At 38.9% G+C, this 25,727-nt stretch overlaps 1 protein-coding gene across 2 annotated transcripts in view; it reads left to right on the top strand.

Moving 5' to 3' along the window:
• The first annotated feature begins 9,912 nt into the window (after positions 1 to 9,912).
• EML5 (EMAP like 5) overlaps positions 9,913 to 25,727 on the top strand; it is a 123,658-nt gene continuing 107,843 nt past the window's right edge. For both annotated transcript variants that reach the window (XM_074824898.1, XM_074824897.1), the window contains exon 1: positions 9,913 to 10,315. In XM_074824898.1, the coding sequence (XP_074680999.1) occupies positions 10,119 to 10,315 (197 nt within the window). In that variant the 5' untranslated portion in view covers positions 9,913 to 10,118. The remainder of the gene's footprint in view (positions 10,316 to 25,727) is intronic.

The following is a 25,727-nucleotide window of genomic DNA, read 5'->3' as shown; positions in this document are numbered from 1 at the left end:
ATAGAAAAAAAATTAGCAACAGTGACATTCTGGGAGAGATTGTCTAGGTGGAAGATGGGTTTCACTGTGTGAAATGTTACAAGTGGTGTTTATGTGTGATATTATGAAAGGTGGAAGTTGCTTGGCTTGAGTGCAATATAGGCTAGTCTGCATTCTTTTTGAAAAGTTTTGTAGTCTGGGGCTTAGTCCCTTCCATTACTTTAAGTAGAATTGCTTAATTTGGTCATAATACTCAAATGTCCTTCAACTATAATGAATCCCTCCATGTTCATTGTGCCAGTGCTATCTTGGGACAATGATAGGTATGTGGTATAACTATAGAACTCACCAGGGTTTATTAAAGAAAAGTCATGTGCTTATCTTGTATAACTATGCACAGTCGTTGTATTAGAAGTGACCTTTGCAGTTGGTATGTTTTGAGACACTATTCTCATCTTCTGTGGAAGGACAGGAAATTCAGTGGTGCTGCTTTATTTACAGCTGGAGTATTGTGATGATATCACTGTCTCACAGGTAATTTGAACATGGCCTTCATTGATTTGAACTAAGAACAGAAAATTCAGGGATCAGAAGTAAGGGACAGTTGTAATTCCTCTTCTGTTTGTGGTTTATTTTTCATTTGAAAACTAGATGTCCCTGAGACAGGCTACAATAAGAACTCTTACTATAATTATTTCTAAATGAAAATATCAGGGAGCTCTATTGAATATCAGGAATCCATTATTATTCATCTTTATTCATAGAACACATGGGTTTGCATAATTACTTTTTATAAAACATAGAGTTTGTTGACATCTATATCTGTGTATTGGATTTCAGTTCTGTTTCAATTAATTGTTCAATTACTTGTCAGGATTAAGTGTTGCTTAGAGATTTAAATCTGCTTCTGATTTTCACCTATTTTAATACAGTTTTTTTCTTCCTACTGATAAGGGTGTATTAAATTGATACTGAATATTGGCTCTGAAAGGATAGATATATTTAATATTTTTCTCCTTTACATACTCCTCCAGAATAAACTATTGGTATGCCTAAAATGCTTTGCATTTTCCAAATGTTCTTGTGACTTCTGCATCAGTTTCTTGACATTTAAAGTATGAGATACATGAATTAGCTTCTTACAAAGTGTGTATGGAAGAGAGTAGGACAGGACCCACTGATATCTAAGATTCCTTTCATTTTAAAAACATAGTACTATAGGCTGAGTTTGCCTTTCTCTGTGAGGCTCCCATGGGGGTCTTCTGTGTGACAAGCAATCATACTTGTTTCTTGAACTAGGAATGCTAATTGCCAGGAATAGAACCTAAAAATACTTCCTAAAATTCTGTTGGTATCCTCAAATTTCTTATGCAACTCTGTGGAGAAACGTCCTGTATCCCTCAGTAGCTAAGTCATTCAGATGCAGGTTGTTGCTTCTGTCAGTTAGTCATCTCTCTCAAGGTGTAAGAATACAGAAGAAAGATATAATTCACTGCTCAGTACAATTAACAAGGGCTTGAAAATGAACATTGATGTTACCACACATCTACGTGCAGATTGCCTTGGCTAGGGACATCTGACTTGCCTTTGAACAAGTGTTGGCATCATGAAAGATGACATGCAAAAAGGGTATGATTCAGATACAGTTGATATTGGGAGAATTGAGAGCAAAGAGCGTAGAGCAACTTTTGTTTTGTGTGCTTTGAATGAACCCAAACAGGATTACAGATCAGGCCATGACAAGTGCCTGCTTTTTGGGAAGGCATGTAGTTGTGGCGGAAGAGCACAAAGAGGAAGTTCCCTCTTTACTTGCTATTTGCAGCAAGGACCTTGCCATCTGAAGTTGAGTTCACATAATATTTGCTTGTAGAACCCATATCTTACTGACTGTAGAAAATTAGGAGAGGTCATGCAAATGAAATTGCATTAAGAGCAGAGTTTTGTGCTGAGGCTTAGATTCAGCATCAGGGAAAGTAATTTATAGTAACAGCTGCGGGTTTCATTCTGTGACCAGCCAAGACAACAATATGCATCGATAGCAACTATTGCTATCATAAATAAGAATACTGCTGCTTCTTGCTGATCATACATGATATTGTAACCATGGTTACCATGGTGTAGCTGAAAAGGGATCATCCAGCAGCTGATAACAGAACTTACATGGCAATACTGTTCAGGTCCCAAGCCATTAACCTTCATATGACTTTAGGTCTGCCCTGTTCTATTTATGCATGGACTGAATACAGTCTTTGTGATCAGATCCACACTGCCTTCTCTGTACAGGATGTTTTTCAAGTGAGATTTTTACCTTCCTTTTTATCTTTAGTGTTTCATATGAGGCACTATTTCTTGTTTGATGCAGATGCTATGTATGCTGTGCTGAGTATAGACTGGTGTTCATCACACTAGAGGAATCAATGCAGCTATAAAAAAAGCCAGCGGCCTATGAAAAAGGCTCGTATGTTATTTCCATTTAAAGAAAGGTTGCAAAAAATTGCAAAGGATCCACTGATGACTGGATGTTCAGCTTAAAAAAACTGGGCTTGACTTGCACACTTAGTTGCAGTGGATCCTAAATATTGAAGTAGCAACCCTCGTAATAATACTAAGTTAATGTTGATGTAAATGGGTTTGCTCACATATATATATATATATATATATAAAAAAGCGGTGGAGAGAGAATACAGATCTCCTAGAACTCAGTCTGCTATATTACTTACAAAGCCATTCCAGCATCATCATTTGTTATATACCTGTTAGTTCCCACAAAAAATTATGTAGGTGCCCTACAAATCTACTTTCTTCCTGTTAGGAGTGTTAGTCTGTTTTGTTATTATTTTATCATTTTTAGAGGGAAAATGTGGGAAAAAGATCAATTTTCCTCCTGTGAGGTGTGGCTATTTTATAGAGGCTTGTGCACAGTACATTACAGTAAAAAGCTATGTCATGTAGCAGTCTCTTGCCCATATTTTCTTTTACAATTGGAATAATTTAAAATGAAGTATTTGCTGTTCTTAAAGTAGGCTTACTTTACTTCAGTTGGTAGACTGACTTAAGTACAGTATGGCTGTAGAGAACCAGCTTACAGAACTGAGTATCTAAATCAGAGGATGATTTAAGTTGGAAGGGATTTTTGGAGGCTGTCTAATTCAACGTCCCACTCAAAACAGGGTTAACTTCAAAGTTGGATGAGGTTGCTCAGGGCCTTGTCCTGCTGAGATTAGAGAATCTCTGAGGATGGGGAATCCACCGCCTCTTTGGGCCACCTATTCCAGCCCTTATCTGTTCCAGTGCTTAGTCAAATCTGATAATATGGAGTCATACAATTAAATGAATTAATTTAAGGTTTGCATTCCACTGCTGCATTAATAGTGCTATGCTATTTTTTAAGTTTCTCAGCATTATGAAGGTTAATACTGTTACTTTTTAAAATGTTTAAATATTTTATTTCCTTCAGTTCTTCTGAATATTTATATTATCCCTGGTAAATGATGTCATATTTGGCAAACCTGCATTATTGTATGTTGATTCTATGTAGTGACATGGCTAAGCTCTTTCATGATTCCTTTTGACAGCTAAGCTTTTTGAGAGCTTTTGCGAAGTCAGTACTGTGCATTATATTTTGAAAACCTTGCCAACTACTGTGTAGAAAGATGTCATCTTGGCCTGATAATTTTTAATTGATTAATTACCGTCAGCCAGCTGAAATTTTAATTCGTGCCCCCAAAATTATTAACAACATGCTCTTGGGTTGATCATCCTACGCTATCCTAGTTGTAAAGAAAAAATTGAAAACAGGTGGAAAAATTACCACTGCATGCAAGCAAGGTGTTGCTTCATGTTGGGTTTGATCATATCATAAGATGGAGCCAGAGATAGCTGTCACTTAAGTAGAATTTAAAATTAATTGCATTCTATATTTAGTTTAGGTAACAGTTGAAATTATGGATTTTGAGAATTCAGAATCAGATTTTTGTCATAAGTCTATTGATAGAAAATGCATTGGGATTTAATCAGCCTCTCTTTATGTGCCTCATTTAAGCCTGTTTAGGTTGTCATGTTATATCAAGTGCTGGTGCTTGATACAAGTTCTTCAAATCACCTAGATGAATGACTTCAGTACACATATAATTGTGCATAAAATGCAAGCTGAAAAAAGCTATTTAGATCCAAGTGTGTGTGTGGTGCCTAGAGCCATGTTGTGTAAACACAATGTCATTGCTGAAACTGAGTGGTCCATTGTGTGGCTTCAAAATGCATTCTGGTGTCTGATGGTTGGCGGTCTGAAACATGGTAGTTTTTTCATTGTTTATAGACTAAAAGGAATTTTTTTTAGTGAACTGTTCCCATGTGCTAACACAGATTTTAGAGCCAATTGTTAAAGTTTGTGATAGACATTTTAAGAAAGAATACAAATGGTAGTGCCTAACTTCTGAGACTAATATTAAACATCATTTTACTACAGCAACTTCAAATCTAGAACTAAATGTCGAAGCTCTTTTCCCTTTATTTGGAAAAAAATATGTGCTGTGATGGAAATTCTTAGACTGAGATTTTTGCCATTGAAATCATGGTAGAAATCCTTCTCTCAGTTTCAAAAGAGAGAGAATTGTAACTTTGGATTACAGGAGAGACCCTAAAACAAGATATTTTGGCAAAAATGTCACAGCTAAGGAAGCCGGTATACAGTTTTCAGTAATTGTGTTCCATCCGCAGTTTCAGTTGGTATTGTTTACTGATGTACTTGCAGCACTTCCTGTCCTAAACAGATTTATTTCTGCTTTAGAATGTCCAGAAGAAATTGTTGCTTTCTATACTAATGATGAATGAATTTAATTTCAATAATGTTTGTATCTTGTCCATCCCTTTAGCAGCCCTATGTTAGGAAACCATTATGTGAGGACATTTCTAAATCCAATTTCCGTGAATAAACATATCGCAGCCCTAGTTGCTGTCTGCATTGTGAAAATTACATGTTCATTGTCTTTTTAATAGGGTGCCCATTTCTTCCAGTGCCCAGAATTAATGTTTACCAAATAGATACAATTCCTATGATTATCAAGGTGTAATTTATCTTGCAGAAGCAGGACAAATGAATGTTTGTGATATTTAGTTTCATACACATATAATTGTTCTATTTTCATTTCAACCATTGTATCTAGTTTATCAATCAGTACCAAAAGAAAATACATGGGTTCATAGTTACCAAGTTTATAATAGAACTTGCTTTTAAAACAGCTACAGTGCTGGATGATGCTTCAACATAGGACATGATTTTAAAGAGCAATTGCGTTTTTCTCTTCAGAGCATATCAGCTACAACCTTTTGAAATTGTCAGAATTTTTGGAGGTACTCCAATGTATAATGTACTCATGACTTGTTGCTCTTTAGCTCATCATTTTCCAGCACCTTGTTATAATGATATCTCCTTCTGTGACCATACCCTGTACCTGCTCCCATCTTGTATTTCCCAGAGTCTTCTGTGTTGAGGAGAGACGTGAAGAAGTCAGTAACTTTTTCTGTGCCATTTTCTTAACCTTAATTGGTTCCTTTGCTTCTTGATAATGCAGTAGACCTACTGATTATTTTCAAGGCTTCTTATTTCTAATGTTACTTTAAAAAACCCCAAACTCTATTGTAATAATATATTGTAGTCCTTTCAAATTTCTTAATAACTTGCATCTTATGTGTTGGCTGTTATGGTATAAAATATCTTGTTAAATTTTCTGAAGGAGAATTAACTCAAACAGTGTTTGAGTTTGCGATGCTGTCTTTTTTCTTTGACTTCTTACTTTTATCCAGTAGTAAACAGGCCTTTGTGAGCATCAGTGTATGCCTCAGAGCTATTAAATGGTAGCAGGTAATTCTCATTACTTTCTCTCTTAAACAGGTTTCTTAGTTTTGCAAAATACTATTTGCAGACATTGTGTTCCCATAATAGACTGAGACCTTTTCATCCCCAAGGATCTTGAAAATGATGTTGTCACTGTTGCTTGTCTGTTTCATATTATATAATTACTACTGGAACCAGCTACTCTGTATTACTTAGGACTTAGTGGAGAATAATCCCTCATTTTGTGTACTCTGGAATTAGCTGTTCCAAGAGCATTTGTTTAAGAAATCACTTTCTTTAAGCCTTGTGCCATTTAGTAGAACATGAGATACATTATAAATATATTTACAATATACTAGGAAGTACGTCTTCTTACAAGTATGTGTTGTGAGACATTAAAATAACACTTATTTGATTTTATTTAGAGAAGTGATGTACTTGTGTCACTGAATACTAATGAAATATAATTTGCAGTGATGTAGCTGACATCATAGGAAAGATTTAAAACCCATCATAGGCAGCTGAGGCAAAACAGCTAAACACCATGTTTCACTTGTAAAGTACCTTACTGGAAGCACATAAAATGTCCTCTTTGGCGAAGAGCTCGTTTATTTCCCACTGTAAGCACAGGTCCCATAGAACACACCCGCCTGCCCGGCCTCCTGGGCCTGCCTGCCGCGATCAGCACCGTGGACAGCGCCGGGCCCGCCACCACGGGCACCTGCCCGATCCACCGGCCCCGGCCCGCGCGGGCTGCGGGAGGGCGGGGGGGGCGGGGGGCACAGGCTTTGGGAAGAGCTTGAAAAGGGCAGGCCACGCTCAGTTCGTATGTCCACCGAGAAAAAGAACGGAGAGGGACTGCTGTCAGAGTCCTAGTGTACATGTGCACCGTATGTAACACCGACGGCGGGATGTCCCAGGGCCCGGTGGTCCCTGAAGTGATGACTGCCCGGTGCCAGTGATACTGGGTGGAGACGTCCAGGCTGGTAGAGGCCAAAGGAATGACGGGTGTCAGAGCTGCGTGGGAACACTAGACAGAGCAAGGGGAGAGGAAGAAGTTGTGATACTACACCACTTCCTATTCCTGGCAAAACCAGATGCTGAGTGTGCGAAATTTCACTTGCACCCCTTATGCGTAGGCATAAGGATAGCAAACTACAACAATGAATAGTCTTCCTCCTGAAATTTTTGCTCTGCCATTCTCTCATCTTAGAGATGGTGGTCAATTCAGGAACAATCAAAAGGAAATACTGGCAGTTTGTGTGGTGTGTGACATGCTGCTGTTCCCACCCTCCTTGCATTGCGTATACGTAGTTTTTTTGACTACAGTTTTGGGCTCTCCTGTTCATTACAGGACATAGGATCTGCATCTTCCAGTTACAGCCAATTTCATTACACATTAAAGTTTCTTCCTGCTGCTGTTTTCTCTTTTCAGTTTTAGTAATGTTTTTGGAACATGTGGCTGAAAACAGCCTATTCACTTTCACCAACCAAATTCTCTCTTGGTCTAATTTTTGAGTTGCAAATAAGACCACAAGATTAAAATTTTAGCTCCACTGAAGTTAATACCACATATTAGTATTGATCTCAAGAGGTCCAGAACTTCACTTTTAAGTAATAACCCAACAAAGTATATATTTATATAGAGTAGAAGAAAGCAGACACCATAATTATGTATTTTTGTACATTCATGTTTAAATATGCAATAAATGTGCAGTAGAGAAAACTAATATATTCTTAATTTATACCAGAAAAATACTCCCACTTTCAAATGAGCTTTTACAACAGCAGAAGTCAAATATGTATCAACTGCCTATGTCTGCTGATAATTAATCCAATTAACATTTAAAAGCTTGAAACAAGTTATTTCAGTCATCGTATACATTCAGTATTTTTCGAACCTACTTTCTCATAAACTTCAGCTTATAAAGGAAACAGTCTTGCAGTTGTAATCTTATTTTTAGCCTCAATATATTTGTAACTTTATGGAACTGCACAAAATCTTACTAGCAGTTTGATTAAATGTATATCAGTATCAAAAACATTCTGTGGAATTCAAGAGGAAACAATGCAGAAATTCAGGGTTTTTTCGGTTTTTGTTTTTCAAGAGGAAGCCAGTGTTCATTTCCTTTTCATATTATTTCCAGAATGAGACTATGCATCATTGTTATAGACTTTTCTGTAACCACGTTTCCCATGAAAAGAGCTGGGACAGCAACACAGAACAGCCATGCAGAGTTAACATCAGATTAGAAAGAATAATACATTCTGTACTTATAGATGAGCTAGCTGGGAATTTTCCAGTCTGTTTCCTTGGGGGACTCCTGAGAAACTGCAGCTACCCAAGTTCCAAGGTGCTCTGGCTGTTTAGGAAGCAAATAGAAGGGAAAAAGACTGCTTTTGATTTTTGTGGAAGTAACATTTGCTTTATCTGTTGGTCAATATATATGACTTTTTGACCTGATTAGGGATAAAAGCCATTTTTTTAAAAAAATTAAATTTTTCATGGAAGGGGAAGTTTCCTTGGCTGTATATTTTAGTGAAGATTCAGGCTGCATGAATCTCTCTGCAGACTTCTGTTATGTGTCTTGTGTTGTTTTCAATAAACACGTGGGACTGAAAGCTGCATCTGATTCTGGTGTCATGAAAATCCTTATTGTCAAAAATACCGTCTCTCGGTGTTCTAGACTGTGAAAATCTGTTAATATAAAGCTAATTGACTAGAATGCTTAAATGCATGTTTTTATGAAAGAATTCTTTTTCTAAAACAATGAAAGGAATAATATAGTATCAAGTTTACTCTAGAAAGATTTAAGAGGAAAAACTCCCTCTAATTAAAACATACATAGAGTAGCATGGAAAAACATCTCCACCATGAAGTAACTAGTTAGAAGTAGATGTTCTGTGGAAGAAATGTCAGTATGACTAATGAAAGAGTAGAAGAGAAAGAGGAGTTAAAGAAATGGAGATTTAAAAATAAATCCTGTCAAAATACATACACTTGGGATGCCGAATCTGAGCTGGAAGTAATAGAAAAATTATTTGGTTTATTTTCAATTGTCAAGCCAGGAGCTTTTAGAGTAAGTATTCAAGTTTATGGTGCAGAACTGTTCACATGCTCATGTAATGCACATTTATTTAGCCAGCTAGGTACTGCAGAGTGTGACAAAGCTGGGGAGCATGTTCTCCTGACCAAAATTTTGGATGGGGCGGAGAGGTTCCCCTGCACTTCAGCTTCATGCAACACGGAGAAGTCGCTTCCCCATCTGCGAGATGGGAAAATGGTGACTTCGCCGTGTAAAACGCTTTGAGATCCAAGGCTGAAAAGTTGTGTCATGGGGAAATTAAGACAGGGATGGGGATATGACTTTTGTGTGGGATACGAGGCAGGCGGCGGGGTTAAAGGGTTAAGTATTAGTCATTAAAAATTACAGCTGACATTTCTTTCGTGGAAGAAGAGGAGCCGCCGGGCCCGCGGGGAGAGCGGGGCGGGGGGGGGTTCCCCACACGGCTGAGGAGGGGCCAGCCCCAGCGGCGGCCGGGAGCCGGGCGGCAGGGGGTCGCGGGAAAGGCAAGGAACCGGGATATTCCCCGAAGCGGCAGTAAAAATACAAAACCAAACTTGGGGAAGGGTAAGAAGACACGGCCTCGCTTAAAAAGAAAAAAAACCCCAAAACAGCACAAAAAAGAAAAAAAAAAAGGAAAATTGTAGATAAAAAAGCTCCCCCCGCCCCCGCCAAGAAGGCGCATCGGTGAAGCTCGTTATCTTCTGCCCCCACCGACCCTGCTCCGCGGGCGGCCTGCCCGCCCCGTCCCCGTCCCCGTCCCCGTCCCCGTCCCCGTCCCCGTCCCCGTCCCCGTCCCCGTCCCCGCCATCTCCTCCCGGTGGCGCCTCGGCCCGCGCCCTTCCCGCCGCCGGCCGCGCAGGCCCGCCGCGCCCCGCCCCGCCCCGCCTCGCCCCGCCCCGCCCCGCCTCGCCGCCTGACGGCGCTGCCCTCGGCGCAGGCGCAGGCCGGGGCGCGGGGGGGGCCGGAGCGGCGGCGCCGCGCCCTCGCTCCGCGTCCCGGGCGGTGTCTCAGTGCAGCCATGTCTGGCGGCGCGGGGCGGCGAGGCGCGCTCGGGCGGCGGCGCCCTCTGTGAGGCGGCGGCGGACGAGCGGCGGCGGCGGGCATCCATGTCGGCGGCCAGGGATTAGCGCGGCGGACACCGAGCCGAGCCGAGCGGAGGGGGCGGCCGACCCGTCGCCCCCTTCCCGCGGGGTCTCCGGCGGGAGAGAGCCGTACCCGGCTGGCGGGGGCGGAGGGACATGGCTGACCGGAGCGCGCCGAGCTGCCACCTGCGGCTGGAGTGGGTCTACGGTTACCGGGGTCACCAGTGCCGGAACAACCTCTACTACACGGCGGCCAAGGAGATCGTCTACTTCGTGGCGGGGGTCGGCGTGGTCTACAGCCCCCGGGAGCACCGGCAGAAATTCTACCTGGGGCACCAGGACGACATCATCAGGTACCGCCGCCGCGGGCCGCCGGGCCGCATCCCGCCGCCGCTGGCCGCATCCCCCCGCGGGCCCCGGCCCCGCCGCCTGGCCCGTCCCCCGCCTGCTCCTCCCGCCCCCCTCGCTGCTTGCTCCAGGTGCCGTCCCGGGCTGCGCCGGCGATCCGCCTCCCGCGTCCGGTCAGCGCTGTGGGGCTGCGGGGAGCGGATGGAAACGCCGCGAGGACAGTCAGCGCTTCCTCGCCCCCTCCGCCCCCCGCCCGGGCTTCGTCGTGGGTAGAAACAGCCTGGAAATGGCTTTTGGCTGCCGGGTTTAACGGGCCGCGTCGCGTCCCCCTCCTCTCCCCGCCCCGCCACCGGTGCGCGGTGCCGAAACTTGTACGGGCGCTTGTGCGCCGGGGTGCGCGGCGCGGCCCGGCAGCCTGAGGGTCGCTGCGCGGTCCCTGGCCCCCCCGAGTGTCAGAGGGCCGGCGGGAGGGAAGGAGTCCTCTCGGGTGTGCCCTGAAGTACTCGGGTGTGGAGGAGGGTAATCTGCAGCAGGTACACCTCTGGCTCACGTGGAAAAGGCAACGGTTACATGGGGAATGAGGGGCCTGCCTGTAACTCGTGCAACTTTTAGGGTTCAGCCTTTCTCTCAAAATCGAGGCTTCTCCGATAGCTCACCTTTGGTAAAAACGTTTAACTTGGCAGTGAATGTTACCAGGTGCTGAAGTTTATAAAAACAATAATTACAAACTGACCTTGCAGAAGAAATGTGCTGGTGTTATTTTCTAAATGTATTTTCACTCTGAGGATGCTTTTATAAGCTGTGAAATCAATGAGAGATTTGAGGAATATGAAGGGCAGATGTGAGCCTGAGTCATCAATCCTTTCCCTTTCAGTAGGTGTCATTGCGGATGGATTCTAAATTCTGATTTCCTTTGCTCTTCCTGTTGGGGTAAGAGCTAGCAGTAGACAATTTTGTAGGTAATTTGCAGCACAGAATTTGTTTTTATGACGCTTAGTGCTCCAAGGCATACCTTCTGTGTGCGTTACTTGTATGAGTAACAGGTATTGCCAGCGGACACTAGAATAGATGCTGTCTTTCATTTAAGCTTTTAGACACACCAGAAAACTTGGCCATAACGGCCACTTTTTTTTTTTTTCTTTGTTTAAATCTTCTTGAAGAAATTTAAGTAGTTTTGAAGTATGGCTGTGAGCATCCCCTAGAAGGGTGTCACAGCTAGACTATATTTCTCCTTGGTGCTAAAAATGTGAAGGAAAAAGTAATCAGTGTACCTTTGTAGACCATTGTACTAGGGGTGTTGAATCAGAAGTTTGAATCACTGTTATTTGCATCATTTAATGCTTTAACATTCTCATTTTAATCCAGGAAAAAATGTTTCTTAAGAACTGCTAGCCATCTCTGATGTCAGGTGGTGTGGGAAATCCAGATCTGCAGCTTCCCATTGTGCTCAGGAAGCTGTGGCTCATTACTTGTTCTAATCTAACATCCAAGGTTGCCGTAGTGTAATATCACACATTTAATACCATGTATTCATGAGTGCTTCTGAATGATGCCATTTGTTTCAGCGGGGCTTCTTATAGTATAAGAATTACGTGGTTTGAGCTGTAACTGGGGAAGTTGTTTATGTTTTCCTGTGGTAACAGTTTTTTGCTCATGCTCTCTCAGTTTTGGTACAATGTGCTACATTTGGCCAAAATGTGACAGAACTCATTATTCAGAATAGTACTAAAACAAAAAAAGTCTGTCAAAAATCAGCAAACCAGAGAGAAAGAATAGAATGACTTCATCTGATTTGTATGGACATGTACTTTGATTTTTATGGTACCATGACCTGGCATACTGGAGTTTCTCCTGCTTTGAATTGTGCTGATGTTGAGAGAATATAATTCTAAGTATTAGTATTAAAGCATTACAGTTTTACACAGTTAGAATTTTGCATGCCTCTTAAAGCTATACAGAAATGTTAGTATGCTTAAAGAAGAATGCTCAATTTAAAAGCAGCATGGCTATTTCTAATAGTAAGATTAGACTTGCAGTGATCAGTGTTTCACTTGCTGCTCTTTCTAAAAGCAACATGATACCATTTAAATGTCATCTTCCCTTACTTTTCCTGACTAAACTTGGGTACCTAGACATGTTGAGTCTCAATATTTAAGGCAGTCATAGTGGGAAGGTCAAGTATTTAAAAAATGGGTTTTTAAAATACCAGAAAACAGGTGCAGAAATTGGATTATATAATATAGTAATCAGCGTTACTAAATTTTATCTCTGAAGATAGCAAACTCAACTGTTGTATTGCAAAAAAAATCATGTTTTGTGTTTTAATAGGCTCAGCAAGCACTGTCCAAATGCTGAAGCATTTGCGATGTTTTAGTGAAAGCAATGGGAGGATTGAGTGTCTTTTTACAAGTGTGTCTGAAAATCTAATGTATTTAAAGGATCAAACTTCCGTGAGCACAGCTCCATAGCTACAAAGACTAAGCGATATATACTGCATGGCACACGGTGATATTATTAGTACTCTTCATTATGAGAACTTCTATATCATTAGCATGCTTTGGATGACATTCTAATTTTAAGCATCAGTCAGGAAGAGAAGAATTGCAATTCTTAAATCAGAGCCCAGTTCTTTAGTAATAGAGAACAATATTAGATTAATGGACAGCTAGAGGATATTTTCCTTTGGAAAATTTCTTTCTAGCACTAGCAGTTAGTTTGTCTTCTGCTATGAAGTTTTACCTCCTTATATTAAACAAAAGCCTATAAACCTACTGTAAGATTTTTGATATGATTAGATACTTTAACAATTTATTTCCAGTATAAATGTCTAATCTTGATTTTGGTGACAGTGTCCACCCCCCTTCCCCCACCTCAGTTAACAGTGTACTGAAAGTATGACATCTCTCACTGTTTTGTCCCTCAGTTCTATTGAACAGTCTTTTGGAATAGAAGAGGGTAATTAGAATCACTTGGGGCCTCTTCTATTAGTCTGGTTTTTGAATTGAACAATCTCAGTCATTCAGCTCCAATCTGTCTCTAAAAAGGACTGCTCTTGCTTTCTGGTGAGCTTTTGTTTTTTATCTTCTGGTTTTTATCTCTTCTGAGAAGAAATCAACCCACTATTCTGGAGAATAGAGAGTATTATGTTTTCGATCTTATTTATCTCTCATTTCTTATGCATCTGCACGTTTTTATTGCTGAGGTCCTCGGTGTGTGAGGACACTCGAACATGTCATTTAGATACAGAAGTGCTTTGGAAATTTACATCTTGGGAGTGCTGATAATGTGAGGTTTTTTCTTGTGTTTTTAGGAGTAAATAGAGAGGAAAATCTTGTACATGAAGTCTCAGGCTTTGATACAGCTATCCTTTGCCAGCAGCATAACTTGGACGTCTGCTGTGTTTGCGGAGGATCCCCTATCCAGCCTGGGCTGTGTATATGTAGGAGACACTAATTTTGAATAAACGTGAATTACTCCTGCCAAGTTAGTGATTTAAATGGTGTGTTCTGTAGGGTTTCATAAATCACCAAACTAGCTTGTGAGGCGTAGATCAGGTTGCTTTACAGTAGAGAAGAAAGAGACAATGTCTTGGTATGTTCAGGTTAGATCTCTCCTTTGTTTTCTCTTCATAATTTTAGTGATTTAGAGGAGCATGGGTTATTTAATGTAGACTGTCCTTGCCTTGTCTGAGAGACCTTAGGGGGATCATATTTAATCCTGATCTGTATAAAGATTTCAGAAGATGCCCCCTCAGAGTATTAACTTGTCATACTGGAAACTGACGCTCACGTTGAGGCTCCTTATTTATCTGGGCTAGCTAAAGCGTGTTTATGTACTTTACTTTCTGTGATGGAAGGTGAGAAAATTGGAAACCCTGAAATCATCCACCTATTTAAATGGCTGTCTGCTGGAAAAAGCTTTTGATGTTTCCAGGACTATTGTCTATGCTGACATGCTCCAAAGAGACACTTAAAATAATTTTTCCTTTTGATGTATTTTTTTTTTTTTTTTTTTGTTTTCCTTCCCCTAATGCTAGCCCTGTGACCGTCTTTTTTTGTGAGCTTCAGAGTGCTGGAATTTTACTGGGAATTAACTTTTCACCTGGCATTGATGATGCTATTGAAAAGCAAAACCTAAGATCAAACCAGTGCATCTTTTTGAGATCTTTATTAGACTTGGCAAAAATGCATATTTTGCTTTCCCTGATGTCTGTTCTTCAGTTCAAACTTTAGCATTCATTTGAAGTCTGTCCTTCTGCACCGATATCTCTATGGTGGTGCAAAACAACCACACAACCATGCGGGTCAAAGAAAGAAGAGAAACTATGTTTCTCTGTCAAAGGGAGACAAATTAGGAAGAGTTGTTATGCCCCTCCTACTTTTTAATACCCATCATGTGAGTTAGCTGGCAAATAATAGTGCTGTTGTATATTCTTCCTAGAACTTTATCACCAGTAAACTGTGACTACTTAAGACGTCTGTGATACATTTAGGTTTTGTTGCTAAAGGTAGTAGCCAATGCATCTTATGCTAGAAAAAACACTTGAATTTCTGCTGATAATGCCATCTCTAGCTCTGCTGTAGAGCAACCATAGGCTATGTCTGATAAGTTCCTTTGTCTGCTTGCCTAGAAATCTGTGTATTTTTCTGTGTCTTGGGCTAAGTTGGGGGAAAGGAATCATGTATTGCCTGCCCTAGGACTCATGCAGAGTTCTGTTTTTAGAGCAAATTTAATTAAAAAAATTATTTAGAAAACATTAAAATTCTTTACTGTTAGGAGTTCTAGTACCAGAAACTAACAGATCCCCTGCTACAAAGACAGAGGAGAAAGAAACTGGTGCTGCCTTTAGTTTGGTTGAAAACATCTGGTTCTTTCCTGCTTCATGCCCCTCTGTATCCAAGACTGTAGAGAGGTAAATTGCATACTTCATAAAGCAGAGAGGTATGTGCAAGACAGGTAGAAAGAATGACAAAACATTTCTCTGTATTGTGACAGAGATAGGATTTGGCTCTTTTCAGCAAAATAGTTTACTTGTCTAAATTGCAGCTTCTGTTAAGTCAATTTTTCTTACTTGTTGCTGTGAACTCTGTAGGAATCATCTTGGACTTTGTTTCCCAAGGAACAAAAAGAGGCAGCCAAAACTCTGGCTGCTCTGAACTGTGGTCTTTCTGGACACTTTATTTAAGAATTTGGCTCAATCTACAAGAGATTGTCCTGCCTGAGATTCTGTGATCTTGCTCCTGTATTCCAAGGCAAAATAAACTGTTTCTTCCTAGTGTCAACATTTCTGAGGTTCTAGTGAAAATCGAAATCACTAAAATCGTGTCTGCTCCCTGATGTTGGTGCTGTCCACCAACTCTGTGTGAAGGAGATTCTTTTACCTGTTGTTGTACCCTCAGCATTAGTCTAACCGTCAGCATCTAAGAAATTGTTGGACTCTGTTAGCTGCTTTCTAAGACTGCAACTAGATAATGCTGTCTAGGAGGCAGGTCCAGGCTTCCTCTGTGTGGCTGTCAGCTATGGTTTGCAAGCAGAAATTCTAGCAGTGCAGTGATTAGTCACATCCGAGTTCTGAATGACGACTCTGGTCTTTTCCTCATCCTCTCTTTCTGTTAACTTTGCATTGTTATGACTTGGATGACTAGCTGTTGGACTTTTTCTGTAAAGATGCTGTGTATTTCTTCCACCTCGTTGTATCCCGCTTTGTTCCCTTTTCATTAGATCCATGTCACGAGAAAACCTTATGAAAGAATAGAATATCTTTCCTCAGAAAAAGAGGCAAACAGAAGATTTCACAAGAATGTAGAGGGAAATTATTTCCATCTTTTCTATTCCTTCAGTAGACTGACACTCTAAGATCCATCCTAGTTCTCAAAAATCTCAACAAATAATTGAAATAGTTAAAAGTTAGGGTATCTGCTAGCAGGTTTATTGTTGTCTTCATGTCTGGAATAAATGGTGTATGTTTCTAACCTAACCCCAAATGAGAATCAAGCACAAATGTTAAGCAACAGATATTATGTACAGCTACAAAATTTTATCAGATGTAATTCCATCAATTGATTGGCAGCAGATCTATGAATTTTCACCAGGAATTCCATGATCAGTTGTGTATTTTGGATTCCAGGGAATATAACTGAATGAATACCACAGTTGGCACATGAAGAGTCTTAATTATCCATTACATGTGCAACCTCTTTCATCTTTTGAATTACTAATGTGATAGAGTAAAAACAAGCTTCAGCATGTTCTAGTGAGGAATTCTTTGTATGCCCTTGAATTTGATGCAGTCCAGATACTTTTTTTCTAGAAAAGAACTCTGTTATTTGCAGAAATGTAATCTCCCAAATTATTTCAACAATTATAGCCTTTGAAGAAGGCCAGTCACCCCCCTTCAGATCCTCTAATAACTTCACTGGAGGAAAACAGGAGTGAAATCCATCTTACAGTTGCACCTCGAATGTGAAATTGGTCATGCATAGAAACACCTCGGAATGTCGCTTGTATAATATTTAGGAAACCTACAAGGTGCATACATTCTGGATTATTATTATGGATAGTTCTGGGAAACCAGTCGTTGTTCTTAAGTCCCAAAGAAAGTCTTTGGTAGGAATCCTTCCCCTCTACTCAGCATTGGTGAGGCCACACCTGGAGTACTGTGTCCAGTTCTGGGCTCCGCAGTGCAAGAGACATATGGTGCTACTAGAGAAAGTCCAGTGAAGATGATTAAGGAACTGGACCATCTCTCCTGAGGAAAGGCTGAGAGAGCTGGGACCATTTAGCCTAGTGAAGAGAAGGCTCAGAGGGGATCTTATCAATTTATATAAATACCTGAAGAGAAAGTGTAAAGAAGATCGAGTCAGGCTCTTTTCATTGGTGCCCAGTGACAGGTCAAGTGACTTTCAAATCAAAAATCAAAATTGAACCCCCAAGCTGAACAGTTGGGGGCTTCCAGAATTGGAAGTTCGGTTCCAAAGCTTCATGATTTTGACTACAAACATCCATTTATGATGTTCTTCTGACATGCAAATTCAAATAAAAATAATTTTGTGTAAGTTTGTAGTTAAGGAAATTATTTTTGAAATTATTTTTCTTGAAGAAAAGTAGACATTGAGAATAGATTTTGGTTTTTTGATGTGCAATGGAATGTTTACTGTGAAACCTAATAGCTTTAATAGTTTGTTTTCTACAGAGAGCAGCAGGCTTTGGAGTGTGTGCTGGTGTGTCCCTGCTCAAACTTGACAACTGGGGTTCATTCTCCATTTGCACTTGATGAGGAAACAGTGTTCTTGCTTCAAAGGATGAAAACAGTATAATGCTGAAGTCATGTAATGTGTACCATTCCAAGAGGTTTATCATAGCAACCCAAATCACTTGAATAGATTAATTCACCAAGCTTATGTACTCCTTTGTGAATAAGGCATCTTCCTTTTCTGAATACAATATTTTGAGGGACTGGTTGTTTTATTTTTCCAGGAGGTTTAGATTAGCAACTTAAAAATCAAGTCTTTTCCTTAGGTTATTCTTACGCTTATATGGTGTCATGTTTGTTTTGTTTATACTAAAGATAAATTCATCTACTCTCACTTTGTCATCTTCAGGTGTTCTTTAAGGGCACAATCAGAATATTTCCCTCCATTAAAGAACTCATAACTTAATGGGACCTAAATTACGTCACAAATAAACGAATCAGTCCTCCTATGAGCCTCTGGCTCAAGTATCTTTTTGACTATCTGCCAAAATGGTATTTCTTCCAGCAGAAGTAATTGCTAGGGCAAGGAGTGAGATAATTACTCTGCTGACCACATCATTTTATGCCATGGTTCACAAGGACAAAGTCCAAGTTAAGCTCTGTCCAGTTTTTCACGTTAAGTGATCTAAAATTGTCGAATGTGCAAAAGTCTGGAGGGAAGATTTGTGTTCATCTCTTAAACAGATCAGAGGGAGAGATGAGAGAGAATAATCTTCTTTTTCCTTGAGGAAAAAAAAAAGTTTTCTGGGTAGTTAGTTCTAGAACACGTGTTCTGGAACATGTGTTGTACCAGTCTGGAAGATGTTCTTTGAGAGATTTATTGTTGAATCTTCATTACAAAGTGTTTTTTGTTTTGTTTTGTTTTTTTTTTTTACTGAGAGCTTTGTGTGTGGCCTTTTTAGAATACCTTTTGCTTGCATTTCATTTGATTAAAATGAAAATATTTTAGGAATACAGAATAAAATATTTCCTGGATTCAGTTTTGAAATGGGACAAGAGTGTGCCTGTTTTTTAATATGCCTGCATACCATTGAAAACTTTATTTTTCCTAATTAAAACTGCATGAATAGAAATACCAAAAATACCCAACCAGAACTGAATGTATGAAACATACCAGAAGTTGATTAAAGTAGATGGACACAGCAAGGAGCTAGAGGCTTACGAGCTTGCCTTCATGCATCATGCTTTTCATAGCCAGCAGTCACATCACCTTCTGATGAGTCTGTCAGCACTCACAGGCAGGGTCAGATCAGGTCAATACTTAAATAAGAAAACATCTTGGTGCTGTACAAAATGCTTTTCTTGATTTGGTAGTTGTTGCATTAGTTCTGAGAAAGAGAGCCAACATGAGCTCTAGGACAACGTCAGAGAAGAACAGGAAATATAACCAAAGGCTTAATAATCTTTGATCATTAAAAATTTTAAAGTATTTTCTGCAGAATTTTGAGATCTGCCCTAATCTTTTAACTTTTCCAAAGTGCAGTCAAAGCAACTGTGTTTTTCTGCTTACCTACATTTTCGATGTTTTCATTTGTTAGTCATCCTCTTGGTATAAGTAAGAAAGTAGATTATGTTTCTGGCTGATTTTTAACAGCATTATGAAGTTAACTTATTATGGTGTTTACAATGTTATGATAGTGATAGTAGTTTAGCATGTTTGAATAAAATAATTCTTGTGAAGGGTTTATATGAAGTCAAATGTTTGTGTTTTTTTTAATGCTAAATTTAAAGTTTCAGTTAAGACATAAAATAAACATCAGGTTTAAAAGTTAATTATTTAAGACTTGATTTCCACCCCCATGTGTTTTAGATTGAAAAACATAGTATGCTAGTTCTGTCTGACGTATCAAAAAATGAGTTTAGATTTTACTGTAATTATTAACACAAGCACTGTTGGCTTTTTAAAAGGCATCCATGGCTTGAAACAAAACCTGAAATAATTACAAACCTCCCTCAAACAACAAAAATTACAAAAAGTTATTTCTAGTTTTGTCATCTACAGTTTTGGGTTTTTAAAGTTGTAAGCCGATGCTGACATAAAGCTAAAAAAGCTGGAGAATTTAGTTTTACATTTTGTAATATTTCAAGGGGTTTTTTACTTAGAAATGTAGTTTACCCAGTTTTTCAAAATATTATTGTATCGCTTTCGGAGTTACCTTTATGATTTGGGACAGCACTTTCATCTAGCATCAGGGACTTCAAAAGAAAAAATTATTACTCATAAAAGTGGCAAAGCTGTCTAATCTGGACTGATGAGGATCAGTCATGCTCAATTTAAAATTTAGATTTAAGATACACTTAGAATCAAAATGCTTTTATAGTATTACCAAGGAAATTGGTTTATTCACAATATATTTATTTGACTTGGAATAATCTGTTGCTTTTGGTATTTTCACATGGTAGACAAAGTTACTGAGCACTTGAAAAACTTGAAAAGCGAAGTAAAGTTATAATATTCCTTGAACTTATGTGTCAGAGTGTGAAAGTTCACCTTGCCATCTTAATAATTCAGTTGAATGTTTAACCTAGATGCTGTTGAATGTTTTCTTCAAAATACATATAGTCAGGATTTTCTACGCAGTGAGGTTCTGGTGTGAGTGCCATCTGGTGTGGTATGAATTTCCCCAGGTGCATCAATGAAGCACCTTACAGAATGTTATAGATCCATATAAAATTACTTGCATTAGGGCGCAGATTACTCTCGTTACTCCAGTGGCAGCAAAAGACTTTCATTTCTACAAGAAATAACCAATATCATTATTTGTATTGCTGTTGTAGATATTACAATGGTAATAGACTTCAAAATGCAGTTCTTGATTTGCACAAAAAAGGTCTGAATCAGCCAAGATTGCCTTAACTCTTGATAGCAAAAGATATGGTTGAATTTTTAAGATGGTCTTATGATACCTATCAGTTATATATTGCAAAAGATAGAAACCACAAAGAATTCCAGTGTGTGCACCATCTGATAACAAATCCATGGACCATTTTTGGTGTTGATCACCTTTACTTTCATTTCAAGTTTTTGTCTTTCAGCTTCAGTTTTGGTCATGAAAGCGGCAAAAGTGATGTCAGCATTAGTCAGAAAGAGGACAAACTTTGATATTCGTTGGTAGCTGATAGCTGAGTTGAGGGAAATCACTCTGGGAGACATCTTCGTCAGCCTGTGAATATGTAGAAAATATCTCTTTTGAAGGACCCATCCTGACATACCTATTATTTTGGCAATATGTGAAATATTCCACTTCTGCGCTTCATTTAGAGCAAGAAGTCTTTCTGTGACCATTTTTGTTAGAAAAACAGTTTTTCTCATTGTTTTACCTAGCTGCTAGAGGATATCAATATTATTAAATCTCTAGAGAAATATTACATCTCTTCTTCAGAATAACTTTCCTCAGCCTAGTTGAAAAAGTTTTTCCTTTAACTGGGAATCCTCATTACTGTTGAGTGACTTCCTGGTACACTTCTTCTGAATAGGATCTGTAAGATGGTGCCTGATGCTTATCCTTCTGTGAAAACCCTGAATATTCAGATACTACTTCAGCAGATACAGTGGACAATCTTTGCAGCTGCTTTTTACAGTTTTCTAATTTCATGTCACTGCTTGATCTTCCAAGCTTTTTCAGCAGTTTTCTTTATAGGGCCTGTTGCTTTGGCCTGTAGACAGGATGAATCAAGACCTGTATCTGTATGCCCAGATCAGTCTGATTCTTTTGGTTTAAAACCAGGCATTACTTCCTCTCATTTTAGCCAAAAAAAGTCCTTTAACTCCCATCCTAATAGTGATGTCCAACTTCTTATTGCTTAAATATTCATGGGATCGTCTTTGAGAAATATTTTTGGGGGCTCACTTCTTTGGCAGTGTCTTGGTATTGTCTGTGGATTAGCATTGTTTTGCATCAGAATGATGTGCCCATGCGGAAAAGCAATGGATTCATACAATGGGAGTAGTAACTCCTCCTGAGCTATGAATTGAAATGTCTCTTTCTCTGAGCTGAGGTAAGCCAGTTTGCTCACAGGAATTTTTTTACTTTAGACTCTCCAAATATAAACAGAACTACTAGGTTTTAAGATAGGTATGTGGAAATGTAAGAATCTTAAACATATACCTTAGATTAGTTCCAAGAGATTTCTATGCATTTGATTTGGCTAACAAACTGCTGGGATACATATCCAGTCTCAGAACTGGGACCCTGTTTTCAGAAAATCCTCACCTATGCATCCTTTTAGAACCTAATCAGGGAATAGTGGGTAGGATTTGTGGCTGGCACAGGAGGACACCTGAGCAGACCCTGGCATTCTGTTTAGATTTGAACTTTCCTCTTCACAAGGATTGCTGTGACTTAGAGTGGATGTTTCTTGGGGGTTTGAATTCAAGAGTTGAGAGAAGTGTGTCCAAGGAGTGCTGTAACTTTTGGAGAGAATAATGTCATTTTGAACAAAGTGATCAGCTCTGTAGGTACCACAGGTGGTATTTCCACTGATGGTTTAGCCAGATCTGTGACAGATGACGTGCAGGGAAATTTTTCATTTGCCTTTTAGATTGTGTTGACTATAGGATGTATTACAATTTAAACTTTCTTTGGCTTCATACAATTTAAACTTCCTTTGGCTTCATACAAGGTATATTGATTAGATATTTGACATCAATTTTTATGTAAATAAAATGCTTGATTCAGGTGAAGAATTCAACTTAACAGAAGAGAAACCAAACTGAGACAAAGAACCAGATAATAATAAAGCAAATGTGTCCAAGCTGAAAACGTTTATAAAGTGCTCATAGTTATAGCAAAATCATTGTGTTCTCACCTGTAGCTCACACTTTTCACTCCTGATTATGTATTGTATTTTTTTCTTTACCAGAATTGGAGAATGAAATTTGTAGATAAGACAGAGTTTTATAACAATTTTCTAAAAGACTAGATGGAAAATAATTGTTTTACTGCTTTGCTTCTTTCTAGTTATGTGGTGCACTTCTTGTGCTAAATCTAGTTGTAGATAATGTTAAAAATAACAGTAACCCTTCAATTTTCTGAATTATAGGGTAACTTACTATAATAATAAAGCTGCTGAAAATGTCATGCTGTGATATAGGTGCATGCAAATATTATATATAAATACAATTGGGAAAAAAACCCCAAACGTACTTAAGAGTAGAAGTCACTTAAAAATATTTATGTATTTTAGTCATTTAAGGTGAGTGGTGGCGAGATGTCTCCATTTTATCAAGACAGCATGCATGCAGAATGAGTGGATTAATTCTATGTTTTGGGTAGCTGACAACAGTTACAAACCTTCTCCTGACTTTTAGAATTGTGTTAATCCTCGTTCCCTGTTTATAATCCCTGTACAAGAGCAAGCAAGGTGAATGATGCTTTATCTTAGATCAAGACAAGAATCTGACAGCATTTGGAAATTGCCTCAAAGTTTATTGTTGTGAGTGTGACATTTTAAGCTAAATTAGTCTTCCAGAGTGCCTAGGGAAATAACAGGAAAATTTGAAGAACTGGTAAATGTTTGGTTCGGTGGTTTTTAGATCGAGGTTACACTTCAGAAAATATTGGGATTTTTTTGTTACAGGTCCCTTTATTTATTGCTTTGTCAATTGCCATTTGTTCTACCATAGAAATTAATACCATAAAAATGAATAGCATTTGGAACATTCTTCAGTAATAAATGAATTTATAAATAATTGTGATTTTTGTCTTTTGCAGGTTACAGCAAATGCTTGTGATAATGAGTATACATTACCTTGTTGGGAATAATGAACTGGATCAATATTCTTGAAATAAACAGAATTTTAGAACACAAGAGCTGTATTTTCTTGAAAGTGTTGCTCATGAATGCTCTTTATCCATTTTCTCCTTTTAGTGTTTTTTAGTAATTAAGTTTGTGAGCCCGCATGTGCAACAGCTTTCATTGCCCACCTGATACACATTGACCTTGGAGTCCGTTTAGTATTACTGCATTTTCCCATGCTTCTTTCCTGTTTTGTTTATGCTTCTGGTACATGTGGGGTTTTGTTTGTTTTAGCAGACAGTCTTCTATGGGAATACTTATGTTCTGTGGCCTCCATCACATTTTTATAGTTTTTCTAAACAATGGTTCATATGTTGTCCCAGCTTTAAGTTATGTCCTGGCTCATTTCACCTTTCTGGGCATGAAGTTAGATGCTGGGATGGTAAATTTGAGACAAGTGTTATAGATGTTCTTGGCTTTCCTTTTCTGTAGGAAGACACCTCTGGCTAACACCTGCAGAACACACATATGCCTGGTGTTCTCAAAGAGCTTGGGAAGAAATCTAGTTGATCTGCAGTCTCCAGGGTTGGCAAGATAAAGATTGTCTTAGTGCTTTCTTCTGCTTTAAACCTGCTTTGGTTGGTAATGAAATACAGTCCATTGAAGCACAGAATATTGTGCTTATCTCAGCTTATTTCGTTAGCAGCTCTGCCACTGCCTTCTTCCCACCATTCCTTATTTTAAGCCAACTGCTAATTTTATCAGTGTGACCTTTCTGTATAAAAGAACCACCTTTCAAAAGTTGTCACTAATTATTCTGTGACTCCACTCTTGAATATTCAGATAAGTTTTTCATAATATTTCCCATGGGAGAGAAGACTGAATTGCTGTTTAATATACTTATTCAGATATATGAAAGAAAAAGGTACAATCTGTGATTATTTTTTTTCTATGTAATACTAGAAGATCTAGTATAAATCTCAAAAATAACAGAGGGAAGATGAGTAGTTAAAACTGTTGCCAGTCTCTTATGGAGAAGCAGCAAACAGTAATGACTGGATGAAGGGTTGTTGGAAGTGTTTGACCATGATAGTGAAAGATTTAGAAACAAGAAAATTTTGTACCTCAAGCAAGTTAACAAGCATCCAAAATAATCCTTTTCTGGAAAGAAATTTTTAAAATTTTCCTGGCTACAAGATTTGGAGCAAATGCTTCTTTGACCTTAAATTGTTTATTCTGTATGTTTCGAATTCAACAAACAGTGCAGTGAGTTTTTGTGCACTGAAATGAGATTGAGAGTGATTATAACAGTGATGATTTTTGTCATTCTGTTTCCCTTTCTAGCCTGTATTTCATTGCAAACTTTATGTGAAATTAAATCTGTTCTCATTTTATAGGCATACTTGTCTCAGTGTCCACCTAATTAAGTGGCTACAGCATGATGGTCTTTACTTAAGCTAATTAAGTAGTTTCTTAGCTTGTAAACTGGTTAGAATGGGAAATCAGTATTTCTGCTTTAATTTTAGCCTGCCTCAGTTTTTTAATCTGTGATCATTTTGTAGGTTTGTATACTCTTCACCACTTGTATCCAGGAGTGAAGAACTGGTTTCTAATTTTGTGCCTGACAGATCCTGACCAAATCATTTAATAGTGCTTGATGAAGTGTTAAGGGATCTCTTCTGGGTCATTGTATGTAGTAACCCAAAACAGCTGAGTAGCTGGACTGCCTCTCTCAAGTTATTGACAACTGATTGCAGTACCTCTTCTTTCTGCAGATCTTGCTTTTCTGTATTTTTTTCCCCCCTTTTTCCCCCCCTCCTTTTTTAATTTTTTTTTTTTATTGCTGGTACTGGAGGGGGCGTTATGTTTGACAGTTTAATAATTGTTTAAAGAATGAGTCTTAAGTCCTTGCATTGTCCCATGAGGAAAGAAGGAAGTTAGATTTTTTTTTTTAGGTGGTATTCCATTCCTTGGTTACCTTCAGGCTTTAGTTAATGTCACATTATTGTACCACCAGTTATTATAATTGGAATTGCTTCTTTCATATGAATAGCTAGTAGAAGATAATAGGAGACTGTCTTAGCAAATTTGTCTCCAAATCATTCTGGAGTATATGATATTTCTGACTTTTCTGTGAGAAGAGTTTTTTTTCTAGGAGCATGCAAGTAATTTTGCTGCCTTCTTTTTCAAGGGGCATGTTAGAAAAGAAACCTCAGGTAGTGAAAACCTGTTCGTGAAAGTGTCAATATCGTGTGGAATTTGGAAACAAAACCCAGCACCCCCTGGTCAGTCAAAACATGAGTTCTCCTATTGGCACTGGCAAAATCATTCATATTGAAAAGAATGGGAATGTCATTATTTTTAATCTCTTTTCTAGAGAAGGTAACTTTTTTACTAGAAAGCTTAAGCCAGTCCCTTCCTCAGCA

Source organism: Strix aluco, chromosome 4 (assembly GCF_031877795.1).
Source record: "Strix aluco isolate bStrAlu1 chromosome 4, bStrAlu1.hap1, whole genome shotgun sequence".
NCBI lineage: Eukaryota > Metazoa > Chordata > Aves > Strigiformes > Strigidae > Strix > Strix aluco.
The sequence above is the reverse complement of the archived record's forward strand: the minus strand, read 5'-3'. Positions and strand labels throughout refer to the sequence as shown.